A 27,806-nucleotide genomic window follows, 5' to 3' on the forward strand; every position below is an offset into this window, starting at 1 on the left:
ACGTCATTAGTCACCAGGGAAATGCAAATCAAAACCATAATAAGATACCTCTTCATACCCACTGGGATGGCTATAATCAAGAAGACAGATAATAACAAGTATTGGCAAAGATGTGGAGAAATTGGAACCTTTATACATCGTTGGTGGGAATGTGAAATGGTACAGCCACTCTGGAAAACAGCCTGGCAGTTCCCCAGATGGTTACATCTAGAGTTACAATATGAGCCTGCAATTCCATTCCTGGGTGTACACCCAAGAGAATTGAAAACACATACTCACACGAAACTTGCACACAAATGTTCATAGCAGTGTGATCCTAACAGCCCCCAAATCGAAACAAACTAAATTTCCATCAACTCATGAATGGATAAACAAAATGTGGTAGGTATATCCATGCAACGGAACAGTATCAGTCATTAAAAAGAACAAAGTACTGGGGCACCTGGAAGGCTCAGTCGGTTGAGCATCCAACTTCGGCTCAGGTCATGATCTCAGGGTTCATGAGTTCAATCCCCGCATCAGGCTCATTGCTGTTAGTGCAGAGCCCACTTTAAATCCTCTGTTCCCCTCTCTGCCTCTCCCCTTCTTGCCACTCTCTCAAAAATAAATAAACATTTTAAAAAAAAGAGTCTAAAAAAAGAAGGAACAAAGTACTGATATATGCTACCCAAAGTTGAACTTTAAAAACATGCTAAAGGGGCACCTGGGTGGCTCAGTCGGTTGAGCGTCCGACTTCGGCTCAGGTCACCATCTCGCGGTCTGTGAGTTCAAGCCCCACGTCGGGCTCTGTGCTGAGGGCTCCGAGCCTGGAGCCTGCTTCGGATTCTGTGTCTCCCTCGCTCTCTGCCCCTCCCCCGCTCATGCTCCTTCTCTTTCTCTCTCTGTCAAAAACAAATAAACATTGACAACAAATTTTTTTTTCAAACACGCTAAATGGAAGAAACCAGTTGCAAAAGGCTACATGATCTCTGATTTCAGTTATACGAAATGTCCCAATAGGGAAACCTAGTAGTGATACCGTAGTGATTGCCTAGGGCTGAGGAGGTTGGAGGTAAATATGAGCGACCGCTAATGCATCCTGGATATCTTTTTGGGGTGAAAAAATGTTCCGACGTTAGACAGTGGTGATGATAGGTGAATGATTTTGTGACTATACTAAAAACCACTGAATCAGCTTTAAAGGGCTGAATTTTATGGTAAACTATTATATCTCAATAAAGCTGTTACACACAAAAAAGAGCAAGTTTTTCGAAAGGGTGTGAAAAAATTAGTTGAGGGTTTGTGTGTGTGTGTGTTTTTTTAGGGTATTCTAGAGGTGATAATTATCTAGCCATTCATGCGCACACACAACCACGTGCACACACACACACGTTTCATTTCAAAAGCCCCACGAAAGCAGTTTTGTGGGGTTTCTGAAATCAGGACAGGTGGCTATGATACCTTCCATGTGGGGAACGAAGACACGAAGACTCGGGAGCTCCCAAGAGGAAAATAATAAACCTCCATTAATTTCAATACGACCTTCCTAGGAGACAATTATTTGTTAAACACCTTATATGCTTCGCTCACAGGACTACTCAGTGAGGTAAAGGTGTTAATATGAATGAGGCCCAGAGAGTGTGACTACCTTGCCTGGGGTCACACAGTTGTTAATGGAAGAGCTCCTTCCTGCACTCCAGGCTGCCTGTCAAGATGAATTAAAAAACAGATGATACTTCCCTGTCTCTGCAATTTCAAAATTGAACCCTGGTGTCAACCTTATTTACTTCATTTCATTCCATATTCCAACCCAACCTTTGGCCAGAAAGATCTCCCTGTTCATCTCAGAACATCCCAGTATCTATCATCAAAAGCGAGATCAAGGAGGGATGCACGCTGTAATCACACACTTCGTTTTATACAGATGTAAACGAGTATCCCACCTTTTCTTTCCCCTGGAAAGTGCCTCCTTCCTTGACATAGGCAAAGCCATAGAACTTTCAAGGTTGAGCTCAGTCCCCTCCAACCCTGGGGACCGTCAAAGGTTCTTCTTCCTGAATTCTTGGACACTCACCACAAAATTGGTTCCATGTCATGCTCTGGCCCAACCTGACCACCAATCACAGTATTTGCTCCACTATGTAAGTTTGTTTGTTTCCATCTTTACTAAGCAACCGTTTGGCTCTCTCAGTAGTGAGGTGGTAGCTGTTTTCCTCTGGCTAAACACTTAATATCTTGTAGCTTCAATTTCCTTATTCGCAAAATGGGAATGATGGTAGGATATTTGGTGGTAGTCATGATTCTCTTTTCAATTCCATCTTGGATATGTTGCGGGTAGAGACAATGCTGCCTAGAGCAACAGTCCTCAAAGAGTGGTCCGGAATTTCGGGGGTCCCTGAGACCCCTTCCAAGGTTCTGTGAAGTTTCCTCTTTTTAAGTACATACTTGTAGGAGTCTGGGTTTCCTTCACAGACTTGAATCAAAATAATACATCACAACAGTTTGAGTACAGAAACAGATGTGAGGCTCCAGCTGACTTCTATGGAACACACATTAAAATGTTTGCCAAAAAGTAAAACAATGCCACGCTTCTCAGTGATGTCTTTTTGTTTCAGAAAATAGAATTTTTTAAATAAACATGTCATGTTAACATGTAATGACATTATTTTATAAACTAATGAACATTTAAAAAATTCTCAGTTTTAATTTCTAATATAGCAATTATAAACAGATATAATCCACACACACAAAAGCTCTTCAGGATCCTCAATAATTCTTAGGAATGTAAACTTTGAGACTGAAAAGTTTGAGAACCCCTAGAGGAAAGAATGGCGTCCCAAATCTAGATTTTTCAGGTACCTCGTGTTCTCAACCTTTCTCTGTGCTTCGGTTCCTTTCTCTCTAACATAATAATAATCCTTGCGACACGGAGAATTATTAATTTTTCTTTTGTTAATGTTTATATGTTGCATTATGTGTGTGTGTAAGGACTGTCTCTGGAAGGATTCACAAGTACACAGCTGGTACCAATGGTTTACCCGGGAAAGGGAAATTGGGAAACTGGGAGACAGTACTTAACCTTCCAGCTCTGATTTTTTTCCTAATACATAGTGCGGGCATTGCCTATATTTAATACGAAGCAATTAAAAGTAAACTTACACTTTTGTTTACGTGGCTAGAAAACAGAAGTTGGCTCAAGTAAAGTAGTGTTGACTGGCAATTTGAAACAAAACAAAACAACAACAACAACAAACAACACCTAAGTTTTCCGGGCCGACCTTCGAGCTGCTGCCAAACACTTCGCGCAGATTCCCACCCACTTGCGTCCGGCTCGCCTGTCTTCGGTCTCTCCTCGCCCTCGCCCCGCCCCCTCGCCCGCCCCGCCCCTCGCCGCCTCGCCCCGCCCCCCGCGACGTCACCTCCGCCGATCCGCTTCCCCGAACTCCCTCTGGCTCCCGCCTTCGCCCGCTTCCGGTCGTCGTCGTCGCCGCTGCTGCCGCTGCTGCTGCTGCTGAGGCTGCTGGCGGAGGCCGGAGGATCGGGCGGCGGCGGCGGCGGCGGCTGAGAGGGCGGCGGCGGGAGCGGAGCGGGACGAGGGAGCGAGAGGAAGCGAGCGAGGAGCTAGCGGAGCGCGCCCAGCCCCGCCCGCCCTTCCGCTCGCCGGAGCAGCCCGAGCAGCCCCGGCCCCCAGCCGCCGCCGCCGCCGCAGCCGCCTGCCCGCCCGCCCGCCGGACAAAGCCCGAGAGCCCGCGCCCAGAGCCATGTCCTCGTCCTCCGGCAGCGGCCACCAGCCCAGCCAGAGCCGCGCCATCCCCACCCGCACCGTGCCCATCAGCGACGCCGCGCAGCTACCTCATGACTATTGCACCACGCCCGGGGGACGCTCTTCTCCACCACGCCGGGAGGTGAGCGCCGGCCGCCCAGCCGCGGCCCCGAGCCTGCAGCCGGTTTCTTCCGCCGCTCTCCCGCCGCGGGCCTTTAACTCAGGGCGTGTCCACGCTGGGCCACCTCGGCCACCGCAGCTCTACCGGAGTCCCCCAACCCCCCCTCCCCCCGCCCCAGCTCCGCGGAAGCCCCCGGGAGACTGCTTTCGGGAACCTTAACTTCGCATTATCTCTTGGCTGCAACTCGATTCAGCGCCGCCGACTCTGAGAACGTGGCTCTCCCGTCGCTGGGGGCGGGGGGGGGGCGGTGAAAAAAGCCCTTGTTCCCGCTTCGTGGCAGCTTTACGCGCTCGACCCAGTTTTCTCCCCCCTCTCTGCCTCCTCCTGGGCAAACTCGTGTATAGTTGGCCTTGCTCTCACCCTGCATTGCCTCTGCTTCTTGCATATTGTGCATTTGTGCACACCAGGGCTTGGTTTTGGAGCTCTCTCCCGGGCTTTTTTAGAAAGGAAGTTGGGCAGAGTAATTCGCTCCTGGGACCCTGAGATGACTTGTTTTGCTGCTTTTAGAACAGCGGGAGGAGGCTGGAATGTAGTGTTTGGACGCCTCGCCCAGCGTTATCCTGCTTTGACAGCATTGTTTACTTGCTGGACGAGGCCCCGCGGAGGGGGGTGGGAGGGGAGTCCCCAGGCTAGGGGGGGAGAATGAGAGAATGCTAAAGAATAACTCAAGTAATAGCCAAGGGGGTAGTGGAGCACTGGCAGCCCTAACGGTAGGGTTTTGGCGGTGACGCTTTTGGGGGTAGACGAAGAGGGCATTGTCAGGAAGGGCATTCGGATCGATGGGATTGCTTGACCCTGGGCAAGGGCAGTGCAGGTAGAGTTTCCTGAGCATTGCTTTTCGAAGTATGACCAGGAACTGTTTACAAGGAAGAACACTGGGGTAGAGGTGAAGCATGTTGAATTGGTCACGGGAAAAGGGAGCTCAAAGGTTGTCTGTACCCTGACTGGGCTGTTCTCCAGAGGGAGGAGGAGACTAGAGAGCGATCTCGTGGGACCTTATTGAAGGGAATGGCGCTTCAGTTTAACTTCGGAACTTTGCCTTCTTTTGGTGATGGCGTGGCCTCTCGAGAGGGTTGAACTTTGCTGCAGCCCCTGCCCTAGGAGATTGCTAGCTTCGTTCCCGTGGGCCGGCTCACCAGCTGTACTACAACCAACCCGGTGCAGTTAGGCCTGGGCGATCCTTGGATTGGTTGCACAATAGCAAGGCCCATAGAGTAGGAAGACCTTCTTGCCAACAACAAGGGATAAAAATCTAGGAAGAGCGCTCTACTGAGGAATCCATCCAGGCCACTGTGGGGGGAGAGGGGGGCATGGAAGACTTTAAAATGACCCAAACAGGAGGAGTTCCTCAATATGTGTGGAGTAAAGAAGTCTTAACTTTGCAGGCCAGTCAGCTGACTTGGCGAGGCCACTTGCCTCATTGGAGAACCCTCTCTCCTGACCCGATGTGTTCAAGGCCAGCCCCTGGGCGTGCTGAGGTCTTGCTTTTTTGATCCTGAAAGATTTTTGCAGACCAGTTTCTGCTCCAGATAGAGTTGTCCTGAACTTGAACTGACAGCTTTTAAGAAATGGGTATTGTTTTCCAAGGTGATAGAGATATATGGCTTCTTGCAGAATTCTTTGTGCTATTTGTCAGTAAATGCCTGTGCCTTCAGCAGTTGAGAACATATGTCATGGTAACAACTGCACTCAGCTATTAGTTATGTGGGAGAGAAACTAAACTTTTAGCTATATATTAATCATTTTTCCCCTGAAGGAAGACTTACAGAGGGGGCACCCTTTGGGCGTATTTCAACCAACCAAGCTACCATGTTTTTAAAAATAAGGGCATAGTCCTTAAGAATTGCTTTAAAGATAGAAGCCTGTCTCATAGTCTGGATTAGTTCCTAAAATGCTTGGAAAGAGTCCGCCAGAAATACTGATTCATTTACCCTTCCTCCCAACTTACACAGCCACTACTGTTTTCTCGAATATCGCTTAGCCTGTCTCCAGATAGTTTCGATACCCACAGTTTTTTTTTTTTGTCTCATTTAAATACTTGTCATCTTGGCTTATTTATCATATTGAACTTGTATTCGTTGGTAGAGCAGGTTGTAATCTTTGGATGTTTGTTGTTTGTTTGTTTGTTTGTTTTTAATTTTTTTTTTAACGTTTATTTATTTTTGGGACAGAGAGAGACAGAGCATGAACGGGGGAGGGGCAGAGAGAGAGGGAGACACAGAATCGGAAGCAGGGTCCAGGTTCCAAGCCATCAGCCCAGAGCCTGACGCAGGGCTCGAACTCACGGACCGTGAGATCGTGACCTGAGCTGAAGTCGGATGCTTAACCGACTGAGCCACCCAGGCGCCCCTGTTGTTTGTTTTTTGAAGAGAACGCGTCTATAGGGGCAGAGGGAGAGAGAGAGAATCGTAAGCAGGCTTCTTGCCCAGCGAGGAGCCTGACTCGGGGGCTCAATCTGATGCCGTGAGATCATGACCTGAGACGAAATCAAGAGTCGGACACTTAACTGACTCAGCCATCCAGGCGCCCCTTCTTTGGATTTTTAACACAAAGACTTACATAATGTGTTTATAGGATATAGCACTGTTGGGATTGGATTTAATCACCTATTAACTCAGTGCTGTTTAGATGTACAGTACTTACTAATTAAATTTCCCCCCTTTGGAAATTTTCCCATCCTCTGAAGGTTTGTTCACCTCTCTTGTTACATTCCTCTCTCTCCCACCATGTAATTGAACCAGGGTAAGATAGTTGTTTATTTGGTCTCTTCCAGGCACCTGAATTAATGTGGTTAGGTATCTTAAATGAGTTTTGTGGGCTTAGTGCAGTGCTTTGCACAAAAGAGGACCACAGACAAAAGTAGGAAATGCAGTCCTTGCTCTGAATGATCATAAAATCTTGAAGGGGGTTGGGGAGTGATAAGATTTTTCGTTCTAGAACAAAAGATGTATAGAATCAAGTGCTAACATGTGAAAACATTGAGAAAAATGATAGTAGGTTTGTATTGGCGATCTCTATTTAGTGGGAAGGAAGGGGATTAGCCTGTCCTGTCTCAAACTTCTGGAGACCTTCTGGAGTGTCGTACACATGTTGGAGCATTCCAGGATAACAGTTGATGTGCTGAATGCCCTCAAAGATCAGACTGGGCAGGGACATTCACAACACGGTGAACTTACAATTTCTCCTTCTTTGAGAGTCCTTTATTCATTGGGAATCAGAGGATACAGCTTATCCTTGAAAAGGTTTCTCACAATTGCCTTCCTGTGGTTTGGGAAATGAGAGGTGGGTGGAAACACAACTTGCTCTGTGACCTTTGGGTTTCTCAAATTGCTGGAAGAGTACCTTTTCTCATTGTTAAGGAGGACAATTTTTAAGTAAATTCAAGGCCAAAACAAAAATGCCCTTGGATTTTATTTTGTTTTATCTGCCTGTGGAGGAGTGAGAATGATATTTGGTTCTTCCTTTGAGACACTACATCTAGCCCCAATGGAAGGGAAAGTTACCGTAGTTGTCTTCACTTTTATAACACTTTGCTTAGCTGGAAGGGAGCTAATGCTTTCGTAAGTTCTGAAATTTCTCCCTCTGGGAGTGTTGTGCTCTGGGAAATGAGCAGAAACATAGAGAACTCTTTTTAGCCTTTCTTTCTGCCTTTCTTTTCCTGCATAACATCCTCATCAGCTGTGGAAAAGTGCTGTTGCCATAACAAGAGCACCAGAGGGGAACTAACTGATGGTCTAAAATCTTGTTCGTGCTGCTGGGCTTCCTCTCTGCCAGCTGGAGAGTTGCTGTGATTGGTTCATTGAGGCAGAATTACCTGAAGGCCATTGGAAGGTCTGGAAATACAGGAGAAGGTAGGAAGAAGGGAAAATAATCCACTTGGCGTGAGCTATAATAAAATAAGAGTATTGGGTGGGAGTCCTAAGTTTTCATCTGGTTTGTTTCTTGGGAGACGAATGGAGTTGTGTGTAGATTTGGGGAAGGAAGGCCAGTATCTGACTGTCTGTGACCTTGGCTTGGGTTTATTCTAGGCCAAAAACTTCTAAACCAACAACTGTACTTACTTGGCTCTCTAGCTTCATTATTAACCAAAGAACTTCATTCTTACACTTGAGAAGCACATGAAAAACATAATGAAAGGCGTTCAGTCTCTCTGCCTTGTGTTTGAGGAAGATGGCATTTACTCATCTCAGAATAATGCTAATTATTAACATATTTGTCATTCTGTGGGCGATTCAGCTGTAGTCTCGTATTCATCAGCTGCCAAACCATATACTAAGGAAGATGTACTTCAGTTTTTATGTTGTGCATTTCGGCTCCCGCAGGACTGAATTCTGAGCCTGTGGGGGAGGCAGCAGTCTGCATCCTGAAGGCCTATAGCAATGTCTGTCCTAAGCCAGAAGCGGTCTGACCAGGGAGGATAGCTCTTAACAAGTTAATAGGGTAGCATGCACGAAGGCGCTGTGCACAGCTCCTTCAGTTCCGCTGAGGCCTGTTGTGGGCAGTAGGAAGAGGGCCAAGTGACGAATCTGTAAACCGGCACTAGCGGGGTTACTACAAAAGACTTGTAGGACTAGAGTCCTAAAGACAATTTTATAAGAGGGGTCTTGCATGGTTTGGCCACAGCGTTGGCTTGATCACGTGTCTGTGTGTGTGTGTGTGTGTGTGTGTGTGTGTGTGTGTGTGTGTGTAGATTTGCGGGTCAGACGTGGTACAGTTAACGTGCAGTAGGCTAGCCCATCTGGTTGGAGAGGAAGACAGCCTGAGCAGGAGAATAGTTTGTTGGTGAGTGGCAGACGTTTTTCTTGGCTTCCAAGTATTTGGATGAAAACACTAACATTTAAAAGATTTTCGCTACTTCAGTAATTTATAATAAAAGGCAGTTGAGAATTGCGGCCATTCAGCTTACTGAATAGGTAAGGCCTAGACTTCCATTTTCAGATTTGTTCATCATGGAACTTTGTTTTGTGAAGGTCCCTTAGAACCTGAGTTTTAACACCCGACAGCTGTCCATCCCAAGGGTGACTAGTATTTGAAGGGCCCCTTCACCTGTTCTCAGGCTGTAGCTTGAAGCCAAAAGCTCAGATATCTGAGTGTTTACATCTAAGTAAATAATCTTTCGTATCTTTAGGATGAATGCCCCGACAAACAGAAGCTCTTCATTTCATCGAGTAGTTTAAGAAAGTAAAAACCTTAGCGAGCAAGGACAGATTGACTGGAAAATACAATTCAGTTCTTGTAGATTACATGGGATTCTCTATAGACAAGCTCATGTCATCTGTAAATACTGATTCCTTGTCTATCTGGATGCCTTTTATTTTTTTCTTGCCTAATTGCTCTGGCTAGAACTTTCAGTACAATGTTGAACAGAAGTGGCAAGATAGTGCGGACACCCTTGACTTGTTCTCAGTGTTAGAAAACATCTAGTCTTTCACCATTAGATAAGAGGTTAGCTGTGGAGTTTCGTAGATACCCTTCATCAGATTGAGGAAGTTCCCTTTTATGCCTAGTCTGTTGACTATTCCTGTCACGAAAGGGGGTTGAATTTTGTCAAATGCATATTTTTTTTCACCTTTTGAGTTGATTGTGTGATTTTGTTTTTTATTCTGTTGACATGATGTATTATGTCAATTTTTGGATGTTAAACCAGCCTCGTATTCCTGGGATAAATCCCACTTGGTCATGGTATATAGCCCTTTCCGTATGTAGCTAAATTTATTGTGCTAATATGTGATTGAGGATTTTTGCATACTTGATGTACTTTATTTTGACCCGGATTTTCTGATGGTCAAGGCTAGACAGACTTAAAATCATTTGGCACTTATTTAAGATTAGCTTGTGGTTCGTATACCGTTTTGGACCTGTTACTAGCTAAAAAGATCATCTTTCCAACTCATGTTGCAGCTGAGACTCAAGAACACCAGAGTTGCTTAGCACGCTAGCTTATTTGTGTTGGTCTCCTGAGCCCTGTGTCACTGTGTGTCCTTTCACAAATACTTTTAACTTCTCTGGATATTAGTTGCTTCATGTCGAAAATGACAGGCTTTTGCCAGATGATCTCTAAGGCCTCTTGTAACACGAGGCCTTCAGGATAGGAGCATAGTCATTATCAACTTTCAGCCTTGGGCGTGTGTTCTGTGATGACCATGTCCTAAGTGATTGGGCCGGGAGCCATCCTTTGACAATATCTTGAAAATCTTTGCTCCCACTTATTGAGACTTGGAGTTAAAGGATAGTAGGATTGGCTTTTCACACATCTTAGATGCGTCCCATTAGCCATAATACTTTGGTCATACTAAGTTACAAGATCCTGAGGCTCCAGTTGTGCCTTCTGTTGATGTAAAAAATTGTCCCTCTCTTGATTTTATTATCCCTTTAGGGACTTGTTTGCACACACTGAATGTGGTTTGGCCATCATCAGCATACCTGGAGGATGCTGGCTTGAGCAGCTTTTAGTTTCCTCTGGGTTATCTGGCATAGAGCGTTTTAGGAGTCTGTCTTTTCATCCAGAGCCTCCCTGAAGAACAGAGGTTTAAACAGACATTTTTTTTTTTTTATAGAGTGGCAGTGTGCCAAGCCCCAGGACATGCACCATGGCTACCAGTCATGGCTTCCCCCAGTGTCTCGTCTGGTATGCATCTGACCCAGTTCTGGCCAAATGAGATGTAGGGGCAAATCTGCTAAGGGTTTGCTGAGAAAGATTTTCTCTTGGATGTAGAAAAAAATCCCCCGAGGGACACCCTGTTTGAGTCCTTGTCCCTTCCTCCTTGAGACACTGTTGTATGGAGGTGTATGTCCATCTCAGCCTTTGGAAGATTTTGTCACCAGCTTAGTCAAGCTATGCGATTTGGGCAAGTTACTTGATGTTTCTTGTTCTGAGTTGTCATTTTGCATGAGTGGATGCTTAATTCTAATACAGCAAGCAGCCTTAGTTGAACAGAATTTTATGATGGGGACTCTGTGAAAGTACAGTAACTACTACTCTGTCAGTTAATCGCATTACAATGGGCCTTCTCTAGGTGGTTTAATTTGAAGTTAATACAATTTCATGGATGTTTATAGCATAATGCCTGGATTAATTACTTAAACTAAGTTACTTGGTCTTGAAAGAGACCCTTAGACTTGAATGACCTTGTTTATGTACCTAACCATCTTGGCAAGTGTAATTTTGGGTCTCTTTCTTTGGCTTTCTTGTTCCTTGCCCCTTGAAAATCACTAGTTTTTAGATCAAAGGGTAGAAGTGCCCCCCCCCCCCCCCCGCCGCCTTTCTGTTCTCCGCCAAAGGAACTCTGCCGTTTTACTCTCATGTTTTCCTAGTAATGTCAGCATCTAGAAAGTAATGGGTCAAGGTATCAGATTTATCCTAGTAACTGGTCATCAAGGGATGAAGAAAATTTATAAATATCTAATGTTAACCTAGATCGAGAAGTTCCTGTTTGTTCTGAAGTACAAACATGAAGAACGAAGTATTATATGCATAGTTAAAAGATAAAACAGAAAAATAAAAATTAAAACAGAACCACCTAAAATCCAAAGTAAAATGCCAGTAGAAAACTACTTTCAACAGTTTCTGTGTATAGTGCTTCTGTTGGTTATCACTGTTGCCATACATATGTGTGCCAGTTTCTTGGTTAACCTTCGATAATACCTCTGACTCCCTGTTACGAAAGACGAACATTTTCATTACTTTCTACCTCTCATTTCCCCTCCTCTCCATCTACCAACTTTTGTAAATTGTATTATTGGTTCTGGTTCTTCTGGTAGCTGCCTTTATTTAAAGTGCAAAACAATGGAGTCCAAACTTCCGTGTCTCTATCTGTCAATTTAGCTCTCCACTATATGAAATTATACCATCCGTCCTGCCTCTCCTTCCCCTGATAGGTCAACTTTTCCATAATTTTTGCAATATCAGGGCCTGTAACATTTATATACTCTCCTGTGTTTATTTTGCTTCGCTTTTATTATAGTTTGATTATAATCATTGAAAGCTGTGTATACCGTATATGATATTTTGGTTCTTAAGTTTTCCATATAAAACCGAGGGGTGTGATTATTTTCATAGAAAAGGAAACGGAGAAAACTCACCAGAAGGAAAAACGTCCATGGTCAAGGTGAAATAGATACTTTTTTTTTTTTTTTTAACACTCCCATCAGTTGATCAGAATCATGCCCCATTTTAAAATGGTATATCCAAGGGGGATCTGGGTGGCTCCATCGGTTAGGCATCTAACTGGATTTTGGGCTCGGGTCGTGATCTTGCAGTTATGAGTTTGAGCCCTGCATCAGGCTCTGTGTTACAGTGTGGAGCCTGCTTGGAATTCTCTCTCTGCTCCTCCTTGCTCGTGCTCCCTGTCTTTCTCTCTCTTAAAAATAAACATTAAAAAAATGGTATACTCAAGGTCTGAATTTCTTGTGTGGTCTTTTGTTTTCCTTCTTCAGGAATTCAGGATTAACTCATTTCTAGTCACTTGTGGCCAGACTGGTTGACATTAAATTGGCCTGACATAAATGTGGCAGGTAGTTTGGGTGAAATGTGAATTACCAGGAATTTCTTGCTTCAGAAAACTGTATGCCTCTGCATGGGACACGTATGAGAGACCTTGAGTATTTTAGGTTTTTTAGTTTGTTTCTTGGGAAAAAAACGTGGTAAACACAATATGTGACAAAGGAAACAAAGGGGTTTTTTTTCTTGCCATTTTATTCATAATTGAGTCTTAATGTTTTTCTTTGAATAGTTTTGGTTTTTTGAATGATCAGGTGCTTTTAAATCACACCATAGATCCTTAGCTACCCACTGACAGCCTGATTCCTCATTTTTGCTCTATATCTGCTACAATTAAACTAGCCGCGATCTAAAATTCAAGCACTTAAAATTCTTTGCTTCTGTACTTCTATTTTCCCTGGTCATATTTGAGAATATTAATGGCATCACTTAAGACTCCTGTTCTTCAGGGTGTCGTCTCTTCTGAATTAATTTGCTTTGTTTGCATTCAAAATCAAATGCATTTTAGGAATCCACTAAACAACTAGATCCACTTAGAACTCATTGAGTTTAACAAGGTTACAGGCTATAAGATTGGTATACAGAAACCAGTGTATTTCCGTACCCTTTTGATGGACAATACAAAAATGAAAACAATTCCGTTTCTAACAACATAAAAATAAAATGTGTAGGATTTTAATTTAATGAAAAGACCACAACACTGACACTGTGGAAACTACAAAACATTCTTGAAAGAAATTAAAGAAGCCCTAAATAGATGGAAGGCCGTTTTACCTTCATGGATCAGAAGACAACATTGTTAAGATGACTGTGCTTCCCAAATTGATCTACACGTTCAGCACAATCCCATCACAATCCCAGCTGGCTTCTTCGCATAAGTTGACAAGCTGACCCAAAAGTTAATAGTTAAGAGACCTAAAATAGCCCAATTTCAAAAAAAGAAAAAGTTGGAAGACTCACATTTTGAAATTACTACAGATCAAGACAGTGTGACACTGCCATAGGGATAAACATAGATCAGTGGAATAGAATTGGGAGTCCAGAAATGAACTGTCACAATTAATGACCAATTGGTCTTTGACAAGGATGCCAAAACAATTAAATGGGGGAAAAATCGTCTTTTCAACAAATGTTACTGGGTACAATTGGATATCCACACACAAAAACTTGATCCCACAGCTGAAAGACCTAAATGTATTAAGAGCTAAAACTATAAAACGTTTAGAAAAAAACATAGGCACAAATCATTATGACCTAGATTAGCAAATAGTTTCTTCGGCGTGGCACCAAAAACACAACAGAATAAAAGGGTATAAATCAGACTTGCATCAAAGTTAAAAACTTTTGTGCTTCAAAGAATATCAAGGAAGTGAAAAGGCAATGCACGGAATAGGAGAAAATATTTGCAAATCATAGATCGATATGGGACTTGTATTCATGGATATAAAAAACTCTTAATAGTGAACAGACAACCCACTAAAAAATGGGCAAAGGATCTGAGTAGATATTGTACATCAGAATGGCCGAGAGGCATATGAAAAGGTGCTCAACACCATTATCCATCAGGGAAATGTAAATAAAATCAAACCACAGTGAAATTTAAGAAAGAAAACAAATGAGCAAAGGCGGGGGTGGGGTGGGGAGGCAAATCAAGAAACAGACTCTTAACTATGGAGAACTGATGGCTGCTGCAGAGAAGGTTGGTGGGGGGATGGGTGAAATAGGTGATGGAGATCGAGGACACTTGGGATGAGCACAGGATGATGTATGGAAGTATTGGCTCACTGCATTGTACGCCTGAAGCTAATTTTACACTGCATCTTAATTGGAATTTAAATAAAAACTTAAAAAAAAACCACAATGAGATACCACTTCATACCCAAAAGATAGCTATAATAAAAAAGATAGCAAGCGTTGCCTGCAGTGTGTACACATTGGAACCCTCGCTCACTGCTGGTGGGAATGTAAAAATGGTAGAGCCACTTTGGAACAGTCTGATGGTTCCTAAAAGATTAAACAGTTAACCACATGATCCAGCAATTCTACTCTTAGGTATATACCCGAGACAAATTAAAACACGTCCACACGAAGACATGTAGGTGTATGCTTATGGCAGCATTATTCAAAGTCGAAGCAACCCAGTTGCCCAGCAACTGATTCCTGGACAAAGTGTGATATATACATGTAATGGAGTATTGTTTGGCTATAGAAAGAAGTGAAGTGTTGATAAATGCTAAACAAGGACGGACCTTGAAAACATACGCAACTAGAAGAAGCAGTCACAGAAGATCACACACTGTCTAATTCCATTTATACGAAAAGTCCGGAATGGGCAAATCTGGAGAGACAGAAAACAGCGGTTGCCTAGGGCTGTAGAGGTCAGAGGACAATGGGGAAGGATTACTACATGTGTCTACGGGTTATCTTGCTGGGATGATTGCAGTCTTCTAAAATTGTGGTGATGGTTGCACAATTCTGTGAATACACTAAAAACTTATATACTTGAAATGCATTGTATGTGAATTATAGCTCAGTAAAGCTGCAAAAAAATGTATTTTCTCATCTCTGCAAGGTCTTAGAAGTTCTTCAAAGTTTATCTTAGAATCTCTACTACTTATTTCCTCGTTGGTCCAATTACAGTTCTTTAAAGCATGGGTTATTGCCAGTATATAATTTAGAAATATAAAGCTTGCTTTTATCCTGTGCTTTTTTTTTTTTTACCATCTCCTCCCCAGAGTTTCCAAGCTTGGCGTACTACAGAAATAAGAATAATCTTGTTCCAACTTGCAAGTTGACTGTTAGTCGAAGAACATCTCACAGTGAAATCTCACTCTTTGGAAACCTAGCTGTGAACAAAAGTGGAGGTGACACAGCAAATGTGTAAAGTCCATCCACTAAAGCTCCGTCCCTTTCATTGGAAAGCCATCGGGCCCCCCTCAGCCTGTTTGCTTTTATTTTACATAGCCTTCTAGTAAGCATATCGCTGATTTCAAAGGCCCTACAAGGTTAGAAGCATCGAGTTAGGATGGGTATAGAGGGTGTGCCCCCTTTTCCAAGTTCATATGTTGACGTCCTAACCTCCAGGTGATGATATTTGCAGATGGGGCCAAGGGAAGTAATTAGGTTTAGATAAGGTCGCAAGGCCCTCGTGATGGGATCAGTGCCCATGTAAGAAGAGGCCCCAGGGAGCTTGCTCCCCCACCCTGCCCCATCTGAGGGCACAATGAAAATGTGGTTGTCCACACACCCAGGGGAGAGCTCTCAGCAGAAACAGACCTTGGCTGGCATGTTGATCTTGGACTTCTCAAGAAGTGCGAAAATGACTCTCTGTTTAAGCCGCCCAGTCTGTGGTATTTTGTTGTGCAGCCTGAGCTGACTGAGATTTGGAGGGAAAAAGGCAGTTCAGAGGCCTAACAGTGAGGGAGGGACTACAGATGAGGGAAGGGGCGCTGGTGTGGCTGTGCAGTGGAAGGCAGATAAGGCGCATGAGCCCAGAGACTTCGTGGGCCACAGCGCAGTTTATGAAGTGATCTTCACGCCCACGACCCCACTTCACCAAGAAAGGCTTGGATTGATTTCTGTTTAAGGTGGTAAAAAGTTTTAAATCTGTACACAGAAAATTGCCATCTAAAATAATTCACATTATTCACTTGTTGAAAGTTGAGCTAAGTGTTCTGCCATCCAGAATGACTCCTCATCATTTCCAGATGCCTTTTTAAGGTGTTACTATAGTTCTTATTTTTTTCAAAGCAAAGAGGGTTGAAGGTAAATTTTTGCTGTCCTTGTCCTGAATTTATATTTGAGATGGGACGTAAGACATGTGTCTTCGTTAAACCAGGAACCAGGGATTTCCAACTTTTCCGGGTATTCTTCCAAGGTTGGAGCGAGGCGTATGCAAAGCTGCTCTGCTGGGTTTGGGTTTGTGGTGGGATTCCTGCCGCGCTTGGGCTGCGGGCCTTTGTGTCTCAGTCATCCTGTGAGTAAAAATAGGAGGTTGATTCTAGCCCCCTCTAGGACTCGGAGACTTCCTTTTTGAAGTTTGCAGCCTTTGCTGATCTCGTGGAGCCTTAAAAATGAAAGAACCGGGGCGCCTAGGTGGCTCAGTCGGTTGAGCGTCCGACTTCAGCTCAGGTCACGATCTCGCAGTCCGTGAGTTCGAGCCCCGCGTCGGGCTCTGGGCTGATGGCTCAGAGCCTGGAGCCTGTTTCCGATTCTGTCTCTCCCTCTCTCTCTGCCCCTCCCCCGTTCATGCTGTCTCTCTCTGTCCCAAAAATAAATAAACGTTAAAAAAAAAAAAATTAAAAAAAAAAAAATGAAAGAACCAGGGGCGCCTGGGTGGCTCGGTCAGTTAAGCCTCTTGAGTCTTGATTTTTGGCTCAGGTCATGATCTCATGGTTTGTAAGTTTGAGCCCCCGAGTCAGGCTCTGCACGGACAGTGTGGAGCCTGCTTGGGCTTCTCTCTTTCCCTCTGTCTCTGCCTCTCCGCTGCTCGCTCGCTGTCAAAGATAAGTGAGTAAACTAAAAACAAAAAAACAAAACAAAAAAAGCACTTAGGGTAATTAGAGCTGTTGACCTGGGTTGTGCCTTGCCGTCCTTCAGAGGTTATCCTCTCCAGCACCTCCTTTATTACAGTAGTCTGCAAGTCCCTGTTTACTATTCTGAAATAGACTTCTTAGACTATGGGACCTTCAAAACTGTTTATTTCTGTTATGTACACAAAACCGGATTAACTAATTTATCAAATAACGTAAGTACTCAGGCCTTGGCAAACTAGAAGACCAAAAAGAAAACCCAGAAGCCACCTCTGCCCATCTCTGTCACACTCCTGAGGGGGCAGTAACCCCCCCCTCCCCGGCATCCCACTCTTCCCTCTGGAAAAGCCGTGCTTAGGGCAGGCGGGGTGGGGTCTGCTGTGTAAACTCGCACCATCTACTGTCGCCCTGTTGTCTATAGGGAAGCAGCAGTTACCTTCCCACTGCTTTCGCTTCAGACGGTGTGGCCCCCACTCTGGGCGGCCCAGAGACTGGGGCCGAGCGGCAAGAGGGCTGCCCTGGGAGTCTGGAGACCATGGGCTCAGTTCCAGTTTTGCCTCTGGTTTGCTGTGAACTCCATTAAGTCACTCTCTGGGTCTCGGCTTCACCTGTCGGGGTGACCTCGATAGGCCCTTTCATCATTCTCCTCCTAATTCCTCGTACTTCTTTAGTATTTCATCTATTCTCGGATCACTGTTACTAGGCTCTTGGTGGAAGGTTGAAGATGGGTTCTTTTTTTTTTTTTTTTTTTTTTAAGGATTATTTATTTATTTTTATTTTTGAGAGAGAGTGAGAGCACCAGTGAGGGCGGAGCAGAGAGAGAGGGAGACACGGAATCCAAAGCAGCTCCAGGCTCTGAGCTGGCAGCACAGAGCCCGACGTGGGGGCTCGAACCCACAAACTGTGAGATCTTGACCTGAACTGAAGTCAGATGCTAACCGACTGAGCCACCCAGGTGTCCCTAGGATTTTAGTTTAAAAGTAATCTCTACACCTAATAGAGGGCTTGAACTCACAACCCCAAGACCAAGAGTTTCATCCTCCACTGACTGAGCCAGCCAGGTGCCCCTGAAGCCGTGTTCTTCACTTTAGTGAACAGAAGAATGGCCTGGGGAACTTAAAAATACAGATTTCCAGGGGCACCTGGGTGGCTCAGTCGGTTAAGCGTCTGACTTTGGCTCTGGTCATGATCCGGCAATTTGTGAGTTTGAGCCCGGCATCAGACTCTGTGCTGACAGCTCAGAGCCAGGAGCCTGCTTGGAATTCTGGGTCTCCTTCTCTCTCTGCCCCTCTCCCGCTCACGCTGTCTCTCTCTCAAAAAAAAATAAACATTTAAACAATTTTAAAAAATACAGATTTCCAGATTCTAATCCCTAAGAATTCCGATTCAGATAGAATCTTTTTTAACAAGCTTGCCAGAAGATTCCGATGCAGTTACTTGCAAAAAAGACTGTCCTAATAGGTTCCAAATATGGCACGGCATTTTTCTGAGTACTTTATCAGGTAGAGGCTGGGAGCTAGATACTTTATTTTCGCCTCTTATAAGCTGTAGATATGATTATTTGTGCAGTGTAGTTTTAACGGAACTAGGTAGTAAAAACAAAATTGATACCCTTTGGAGTTGGTTTGAAAGCCTTAAACGTTTTGTTTTAAGATGCCTACATGTGCTGATGGGTGCCCATCAGAGAACATTTCCATCCTGAGACACCTAGTCATTCTTTCCTGTGACAGGTGTTATAGTATTATGGAGAGGAGAATATGTTTATTAGCACTTGATTCTGGTTGTAAAAGGAAGGATAGGGGGGCAAATTGCAGGTAGAGTCTCTCCTGGCCACTTTCTCACCTCGAAGCCATTTAGTGTGACTCTTATTTTCCATCCAGTTGAAAAGAAATGACTTCCTGGCATTTGCATGAAAGTGTTGTCGTGGCACTACCACAGATTTGAATCCCAGGAAAACCACTGAGTTTGCAATTCCTTTTCCAGCCCTTTAGCGTAATGTTGGTATCATTTCTTTAGATTAAATGTTCGTCTCCTTCCTTCTTTGGAAACACTGTCCAGAGTTTCCGTTCCTCTTGCAATAAATGCCTTGCTTTTTCCTACCTGCTTCCTCACATTTCAGGTAGATGTGTTAGCTGTTTTATTTGTTCTTCTGTTTCCTGGGACGTAGCTGTCACGTGTTGTTTGAGGAAATCTGCCTGAATCAGACTCTCATTATTATGACGGGAGTATTTGCACTTGAGAATTTAAAAGCATTGAGCAGCAGGTAGTGTTTACATTCTACCTCTTTAAATGGATGACTGGGTACACAATCTCATTTTCATATAATATTGCTTTTAATGTAGATGCCCGAACCGTTTTCTTCTCTGGATTTAAGCCTGGTGTGAGCAAGATGCCTTCACTTCCCTTTGTTCCGTAGGCAGGGGTGGCGGGTGCGCGTGGCTGCCATCCCCCCCTTCTCCCCTCCCGCCTTCAGCAGACATCGCTAAATGGTGGCCAAGTTCTTTATCACTGAGCCAGCTGTACTCAGAGTCAGCAGCAGAGCCCCAGGCATCCACTACCTTAAGCCAACATCAGGCTCCTCTAAGTTGTTGTTTACTTTTATTTTATTTTATTATTATTTCTTAATGTTTATTTATTTTTGAGAGAGAGAGAGAGAGAGAGAGTGAGAGAGACCACCAGCGGGGAAGGGGCAGAGAGAGGGAGACAGAATCGGCAGCAGGCTCCAGGCTCTGAGCTGTCAGCACAGAGCCTGACGTGGGGCTCCGACTCACGAACCGTAAGATCATGACCTGAACTGAAGTCGGACACTCAACCAGCTGAGCCACCCAGGTGCCCCTGTTGCTTAGCTTTAGATCTTATTTCTGGCCATTAGTACCTTGGGAAGACCATGACAGAAGAAACAGCAGCAGCAGGTTTTCTTAACTGTTCATCAGGTCAAATGCACTCCTCGGAACTGTTGTGAAACACTCTGGTGGCACTTGGTACGCAGATTGTTTTGTAAGGTAGAGACGGGCTGCCCCTTCTAGCTTCTACCATAGCTCAGTCTGGGAAGAATGTTGGCCTCAGTGCCTTTAGAAAGCCTTTAACTTACAGGCAGCTATCTATCTGTTGGTGATTTTTTTTTTTCACATACTTATTTATTACTTCATTTGAAACTTTCTAGGGGGCGCCTGTGTGGCTCAGTTGGTTAAGTGTCTGACTCTTGATTTCGGCTCAGGTCACGATCTCACAGTTCGTGTGTTCGAGCCCTGCGTCGGGCTCTGCGCTGACAGCAGGGAGCCTGCTTGGGATTCTGTCTCCTTCTCACTCTGCCCCTCCCCAGCTGTCTCTCTGTATCTTTCTCAAAATAAATAAAAGTAAGCTAAAAAAAAACTCTTCGTGGCAGGACCTAGGTCAGATAGAAATAAGACTTAGCCCTGGCTTAAGGAAGTCCCAGTCTTTACAGAGGCAAATCGATAAACTGGACATTTATGATAGGTGATATGTATTGAGTAGGTTGGGGGCAGAATGTTTTTTTTCAAGGTTTTTTTTTTGTAAAGGTAGCAATGTTGGGGCTGAGCCTTGAAAGATGAGTGGCAAAGGAGCCTGGGCCCAGGCAGGGAGGGGAGAACTTAGCCTGTTTGCTTGAACTGTGAACCCTCAAGGCCTAGGTTTGGATGGAATTTAAAATAAATTCCTGGGGAATATTATCTGTTGAGAACCCCTTAATTCGTTTCAGACTCTTCAACCTTGTTTTCCAGGAACACGAATCATTTATGATCGAAAGTTTCTGTTGGATCGTCGCAATTCTCCCATGGCTCAGACCCCGCCCTGCCATCTGCCCAATATCCCAGGGGTCACCAGCCCTGGCACCTTAATCGAAGACTCCAAAGTAGAAGTAAACAATTTGAACAACTTGAACAATCATGACAGGAAGCAGGCAGTTGGTAAGAGAGTGCTGGTTTTGGGGGACCAAGAGGGTACGCTTGGGAACTCAAATGTCATTCGGCTGTGGGTTGAACAGTTGTCGAGGCCTCAGTTACAATTGACATTCATTCGTGTGTCTCTCAGGTTCTCCGCTCCCATCAGCAAGGCTCATTGAAATGTTCTGGAAATCCTGTGTTCTAAATCATAAGCAAATCTAACCCGAGGGCAGCGGGAAATCCAAAACCAGGGAATAGTAAATCCTTAAGATGAGTCATGAAACCAGGTCTCAAGTACTTCCTAGCCTGGGCTGTATTGGACTGGGAGTAACACACAGAAAACAGAATCGAATAGGTTCCTTTTCTATTGCCTCCCAGAAATAGACCCGTTGCTTACAAGAAGAATGTCCTTTTTGTGGTGCCAGGGGAAACAATATGGTTTGTTTCCCCCATTTTCTAGGACTGCCACTTGCAGACGGAGGCAGATTTTCACTTGGATTTTTTTTCCCCAGATGCTCCTCCTTGTGGGTGGTTCGACTGCCAGTCTTTTTTTGTTGTTTTTTCAGTTTTAAGTATTTTGAGAGAGACCACGGAAGAGAGCAGGCGCGTGGTGGAGGGGCAGAGAAAGAGGGAGAGAGAGAATCCAAGCGAGCTCCGTGCTGTCAGCCATCAGCCTGACTCAGGGCTCGATCCCACGAACCGTGAGATCATGACCTAAGGGGAAACCAGGAGTCGGATGCTTAACTGCTACCCAGGGGCCCCGACTGCCACTTTTCCCCCTCCCAGATTAAAATGCCCAGCCAAAGCAAACAAATAATTGTTTTAAGGCAGCAGAGAATGGGAGCGTTTGGATTATTTTTTGACCCACGTGCAGAGAAAAGACAGAGCTGCCTGGCTTTTCCTTTTTGTGCTAAACTTTGTCTTGATTCTAACTAGGGGATGACGCTCAGTTTGAGATGGACATCTGAGTGCCCTGCAGGATCGGAAGAAAAGCGGCAGCACCGAGGCTGTGTCACCGGATGGGGCCCAGAGGACCAACAACCAGCAGACAGGAGGGGCGGTGTCGGCAAGCGTCACAGCCCCCGCGTCCCCCTCTTCCTTCCTCTGGGTGCCAAATGATGCAAAGATGAGCTTCATCTGACTATTTCCTCTCCGTTTCCCGTCCCCCTTCCCAGGTAGTCAAGTTTGCTCCAAGGTCCTTGGCATATTTCCCTAGACCTAAGCAGCCCACAGAGGAAAGCAGTTCAACTCTGGCTTCCGTGGTCATTTTACTGTTGAGAAAACCTCTCCTCCCTCCCCCAGCCCCCTCTTTCTTCTTTTAATCCCAAATCAAGTATCAGCCTACCAACAATTGCCTGCCTGGGAAGACTGGGGAAGTGATAGGTTTGCTGGGCTCAGCATTATGCATGTTCTAACCCTCTATCTGCCCTCCGTGTCTCCCATCTGTGGTTCAGAGCTGCAAGAATCTGGGTTTTCGGTCTTCACAGCCACCAGAGGGAAATGATAAACGAGAAGGGCGCGCTCTCCCTTTTACCTTGAGGTGTTTGTCCTTAGGGGCAGAGCACAGCCTGTGCGTTCTGGTAGCATCCCTGTGTGGTGCCGTTTGGAGGCCCGCTTCCCCACCTTCCTCTGGCAGGAGTGTCTTGTGTCTTTGAGAGTCGAGTTCAGCTTCCCAGGCCTTCGCTTAGCACATTGGTGCAGAAAGGTTTGAGCTCTACCTGAGAAGGGCGTCCTCGGTGAGCAGCGGGGCTCTCCTCCTGTCCTGCCTCCCTGCTGGCATTCCCCTTGCCCACGGTCCTCTTGTCTCTGAGCCGCCCGAGTGGTTCTGTCGCTCCTGGAACAGGCCTGTCCAAGTGACACGGGCGCTCTGGGGAAGGCCTGGTCATGGTGTTCCACTGGGTGACACCGAAGAATGACCTTGGGAGCGTGGAGAACCCCGGGGGTGCTTGGTCTCAGTTGTCCTTGCTTTTCAGTCCACTGAGCGTTGTGATGTTTGCTGTCTCTGATTGCAGTTTCTTATGTTTTGAGTTTAAAAGGTGACTTTCAGAATGCTCTTAGAAAAGAACGAAACTGTTTTTCTCTGTGGACCTGCTTAGGCTGCTGGGATAGATGAGCATGGGCTTAAAAGTGTGTCCCCACCCCCACCCCCTCCCCGGTTCTCTTGCCTTCCCCATCGTACTCGGAACCGTCCCTCTCTTTCCCCGCTTCCTGCCCTCCCTCCCACCTTGTTCTCTGCCAGGCCATTTTTCAGATATACATCAAAGATACCTCAAGTGTTGGTATCTGATAAGATCTCACTCCTCTTATCTGAGGAGGGGTCTTTTATTTTTAAGATGACTACAGACCTATTTTTAGATATGTTTTCAATACAGTTTTGAACAGCAACTTTTTAATTACACATCTTCCAGTGTTAGGAAGGTGAGAGATGTCCACAGGCGAGTCTGCTGTTCCGTGTCACCCTCCTCTGTCTACCCCAGTTCCTGACGAGCTCTTTGCTTCTCCCTCTAGTTTTGGGTGTGCATGTTTGCAGTTTGTAGTGGGTGGTTTGTAAAACTGGACCATTCTCCTTGCCGTGGGTTGTTAATGAAAGCCTCATTCTTTTCCCTCACCCTTTGCTTTTTCATTCCCTGTCCTCCCTGTCCCGCTCTCCTCACTATTGACTGGCATGGTGATCCCGGGAGAGTGACCCCCTCGTAGAAAGACTAACGCCTCCGTCCCCTCAAAGAACCACCAGGAAAGTAGCCACTGGTGTCCTGGGAACTTCTGGTTACGTGTGGTATCCTGAGCCCTCTGAAGAGATCACATCCCAGAGTGAGAATAACAGGCCAATTGCCTAAGAAAGAAAGCTGTTTGTTTTCCTTTCGAACTATGAAAAGACCCTGTTAACAAACACATTTTAGACAGAAGAGAGGAAGGATGTCTGAGGAACTTTGTTCTGGTTTTTTACTACAAAATGTGAATAGTTCAAAGAGTGAACCTTTTGCGATGGTTGATGTCTCTCAGGAATAAGCTGGATCTCCAAAATTGGGGGGGATGCTTCTCAGTCTCAAAAATTGATGATCAGAAAAGTATTTTTTGTTTGTTTGTTTGTTTGTTTAATGTATCCCTGTTCTGATTTTAATTAAACTCCAAATTTCACTTTACCTACTCTTGGAAAAACTTCAGTTGCACTGCAGTTTGCATGGGAAGTTTGCTCAGGACCCCTTTGTCCCCTAGGAGCATGATTCCTTGGGAATGAGGCTTCCCATTCTTCATAGCTGACTTTGGCATCCGTGGAACCTGGCTCCAGCTCCCGCTAGGCTGGTTGGACCACGAGCAGAAGAGCGCCCCCTTCTTGGTCTTTATTGCTGCACATAAAAACCGGGCCTCCTTGCTGAGCAGCGGGGAGTGCCTTGACAACATGCCAGCTTGGGTAATATCAAGGTGCCATTTTCCCCTTTTTGGCCATTCTGGGGAATCTCTGCGCATAGCTCCCTAATCGAAGGCCATTTTCCTAGCAGCTGTATAATAGAGCAGCGGCCCAGTCCTTTAGTCCCTCTCTGCAAGGAGTTCCTTACTGCTTGGTGCAATTCTCTCCTGGAGGCCACTACTAGGAGAGATACCTTAACCTCCGTGAGTCTGCATTTTAAAGATAATTTCACAAGGCAACAGAGTAACTTGTAACAGATGGCGCCTTTGTGCCGTGCCTCATAGAATGATTTTCAGGGCAAGCTAGGTCCAGAAGAATGAATAATCTGTCCCTCGGGGAGGGAGTCCCCTGAGGGTACCATTTGAATGAGATGGTTCTTAAAATCTTGGTGATCATTTGTTGCCCTTATGAGGAAACCGTGTTTCTGTGCTTTGGGGACAGTCCATCTTAATGAGAAATGACCTTGTTCCTCCAGATTCCAGCAGGAGACGCCCATTGTCTTGGTCTGGCTTCCTTCTGGTACGGTTTGCCGAGATCCCCACTCACTCACATTCTCAAGAGCACATTGTAGAGCAGTGGCCTTCGTGTTTGTCCTTCCACCTGTCTTCATTCTCTGTTGCCGTATAACAGATTATTCCCAAACTGTGAGTCTAGAGAGCAAACATTACCTGTCAGCTTCTGGAGTTAGGAATTGGGAAGCGGCTGAGCGGGACGGTTCCGGCACAGGGTCTCAGGAAGTTGCAGGCAAGATGTTGGTAGGGTCTGCAGTCATCTGGGGCCGGAGAGGCCACTGCTCCGCTCTCTTTGTGGCTGTTGGTAGGAAGCCTGGGTTCCCTCCACAGGGGTGTCTCAGTAGGGCAGCGTGCGTGTCCTCGCACCACAGGGGCTGGCTTCCCCTGAGCAGGGGGTCCCAGGGAGAGGGTAAGTCTCCCAGGGAGGGAGTCTGCAGTGCCTTTCGTGACGTCTCTGAAAGTACACACCAGCACCTCTTCCTAATTCTGTTCCTTAGAAGCAGGCTCCGAAGTCCGGCTTGCATTCAAGGGGCCGGGAATTACACCCCACCTAGGAATGGGGCAGTAGCGAAGAATTTGAGGATGTACCTTAAAACCACCTTACCCCCGACAGAGGATAAAATCAGTCCGACGGGGGGCGTTGGTTAAACTAGGTAACACACCAAGAGCGATGCTGCTACTATGTCTCCTGGCTAGAAGGTGGACACTCTCTCTTTCCCCAAAGCCACCTGCTGGCTTTAGGAGTGACAAGAAATGACATCTCCCGGGAGAATAAAGAGCCATACATTTGCCTAATGACCAGCAGCGTGACAATGCATCATGACGAGTCCCAGGCTCGGTGACTCTGAGACTCCATACCACTTCCTGGTATCTCCCGTAGCCAGGAACTGCCAAAGGGAATTGGATCCTCCTAGCGGAGCCCCTAAAGCTGACTTCATTGGAGTCAGGGTTGGTAAGCAAGAGGAGGAAATGGGAGTCAGATGTTGGGTTACCGGGCTGGGTAAAAAGCTTAACGGTTCAGATTCAGGGTGAAATAGATGATAGCATCTGGAAGCCAGGTCCCTGTGAGAGTCTGTGCCTGGCACCCGGTCTTTGCAGCCGTACCAGCTGGAACAGGTTGGGGTTGGCTCTCTCACCCAAGAAGCCACTTCTCCAGTGAAGTCAGAACATCTGGGAATTAGAGATGTCTGGCGGTGCTTGATTGCTCCGCTCAAATCCGGTTTTCTCTGACATGTGCGCCCACCTCGTCCTGGGCTTCCTGAGGGGAATGTGTTCTTAAAGAGAACTGACCCTGTCTTCACCTGTGAGAGAAGCTTAGACGAGGCTAGTCAGTTGAACACATTCTTAGTGAATGTCTGCTGTGTTTCTGGCACCCGCGTCCAGCCACGCTGTAGAGATTTCAGACCTCTTCGAGATGCACATTCCTGTCCGGCTTTAGGCCCCGCCTCTTCCCCGGCGTTTTCTTTAGCCCTGCTTGGTTTTAGCGTGAACTTGAACCAGAGGCACTGCTGCCGAGGCGGCTGTCAGAAAAAGGGTACTTCCTCCCCAAGTAAGGAACTCCTCTTCACAGCACTTTCAGATGAGTTGTGTTTTTCCTTCTGATTTTGAGGTGGATTCAGAATAGATGGTCTTTTATTCTTTGTTGTTCGGGTTACCGGCTCTTTGGGACGCTCCGACCTCAGGTCAGACGTTCCCATTAGCCTGCAGCCTGCTGCATGAGTGGGATTCACCCCCAGAGTCCCATGGTTCAGCCAGCACACGCTGAGTGCCTCTGTTGGGTCAAGCCAGCTGGTACGAGGGGCTCATCATGTTGGCAGTCGTGTCCCAGAACCAGACTCTCTACCCATTCTCCCCTTCTTGGATATTTGGTGGGGTGTCAGGCGTCTTGGCTGCTGGAAGCCAGGACCCTTGGCCCTTTGCATTCTCCTGGAGAGAGGAGGTCCACTGCGTCTCCGTCTGGGTCAGAAATTTCCCCTCTAGGCAGGTTTCTGGACTACGGGCACAACAGCTGTTGACTAATCTGCGAAAACCCAATCACCTACCCACCCATGACATCTGGGACAGGGTAATACTCATTTTAAAAAAGCATTGTTTCTTTGGAAGGGCAATTGCTGTCTAGACTTTGAAGGGGGTGTGGTTACCACACACACACACACACACACACACACACACACACACACTCTCTCTCTCTCTCTCTCTCTCTCTCCCTCTCTCTCTCTCTCTCTCTCTCTCTCTCACACACACATACACACACACACACACCCATCCCCGTTCCTTTAGCTCTGGGCTTTTAATAAAGGACAAAATCAGATCTTGAGGCAATTGGGTCAGAATTCTTTTGAATGCTTATACCCCAGGGGCGTTTCCTGTTCTAGTAAGGATTTTCCAGTTGAGCTCTGAAGTTTCCTTGAGGCTAGCTCAGAGAAATTTCTTACCGGCTACTCGAGGGAGATGGATACAAACTTATTTTTTCAAAAAATCATTCACGTCACCTTGCCCATCCTCTGGAATTTAAATTTCTGTCTCTGGGCCGGTCCTGAAGTTCATACCTTTTGGCAAAGGTAGATTTAGGAAGTCTCAAGTCCCTGTTCAGATGGTCTTTGGTTTCTCTTTGCTTACCCTCTGCCCGCAGCTCTGGCATACCATCATACTGAATGGAGGGCCAGGGCGAAGCATTGCCGAGATGAAACACAGTTCCTGGGGGCCTTGAGTTCTTAACTCTGCTACCTTTCTAAGAGCGGGAAGCTGACAGTTGCTGCAATGCTTGATAATCATGTGGCCGCGCTGAAATTCCAAAGGGAGCTCTTGCCGGTGCTTAAACCCCAAATTCCTGGACACTCCCGAGACAATTCCCTGAATCTAGCACAGGATACCCATTCTTGCACCCAGGGTACCCCACCCCTCCTCTCCATCTAAATCTTTAAAAGCAAAACAGAAAAACGCAAACCCGAGCCGAGGGTAACTTTTACTTGAAACCAGGAGGGTGGGGGAGGATCACTCGAGATAAGGATGAGTTGTACCTGTTAGC

The 27,806-nt window shown here is 45.8% G+C and overlaps 1 protein-coding gene across 1 annotated transcript; it reads left to right on the forward strand.

Moving 5' to 3' along the window:
• Nucleotides 1-3,554: 3,554 nt before the first annotated feature.
• EIF4EBP2 (eukaryotic translation initiation factor 4E binding protein 2) lies at nt 3,555-27,718 on the forward strand. Its single transcript, XM_042960173.1, is given in 4 exon segments — nt 3,555-3,858; nt 3,861-3,884; nt 20,696-20,881; nt 21,794-27,718. Coding segments are annotated over 4 exon segments (360 nt in total). The 5' UTR covers nt 3,555-3,740; the 3' UTR covers nt 21,826-27,718.
• The last annotated feature ends 88 nt before the right edge of the window (nt 27,719-27,806 follow it).

The sequence above is a fragment of the Panthera tigris genome, chromosome D2 (assembly GCF_018350195.1).
Source record: "Panthera tigris isolate Pti1 chromosome D2, P.tigris_Pti1_mat1.1, whole genome shotgun sequence".
NCBI lineage: Eukaryota > Metazoa > Chordata > Mammalia > Carnivora > Felidae > Panthera > Panthera tigris.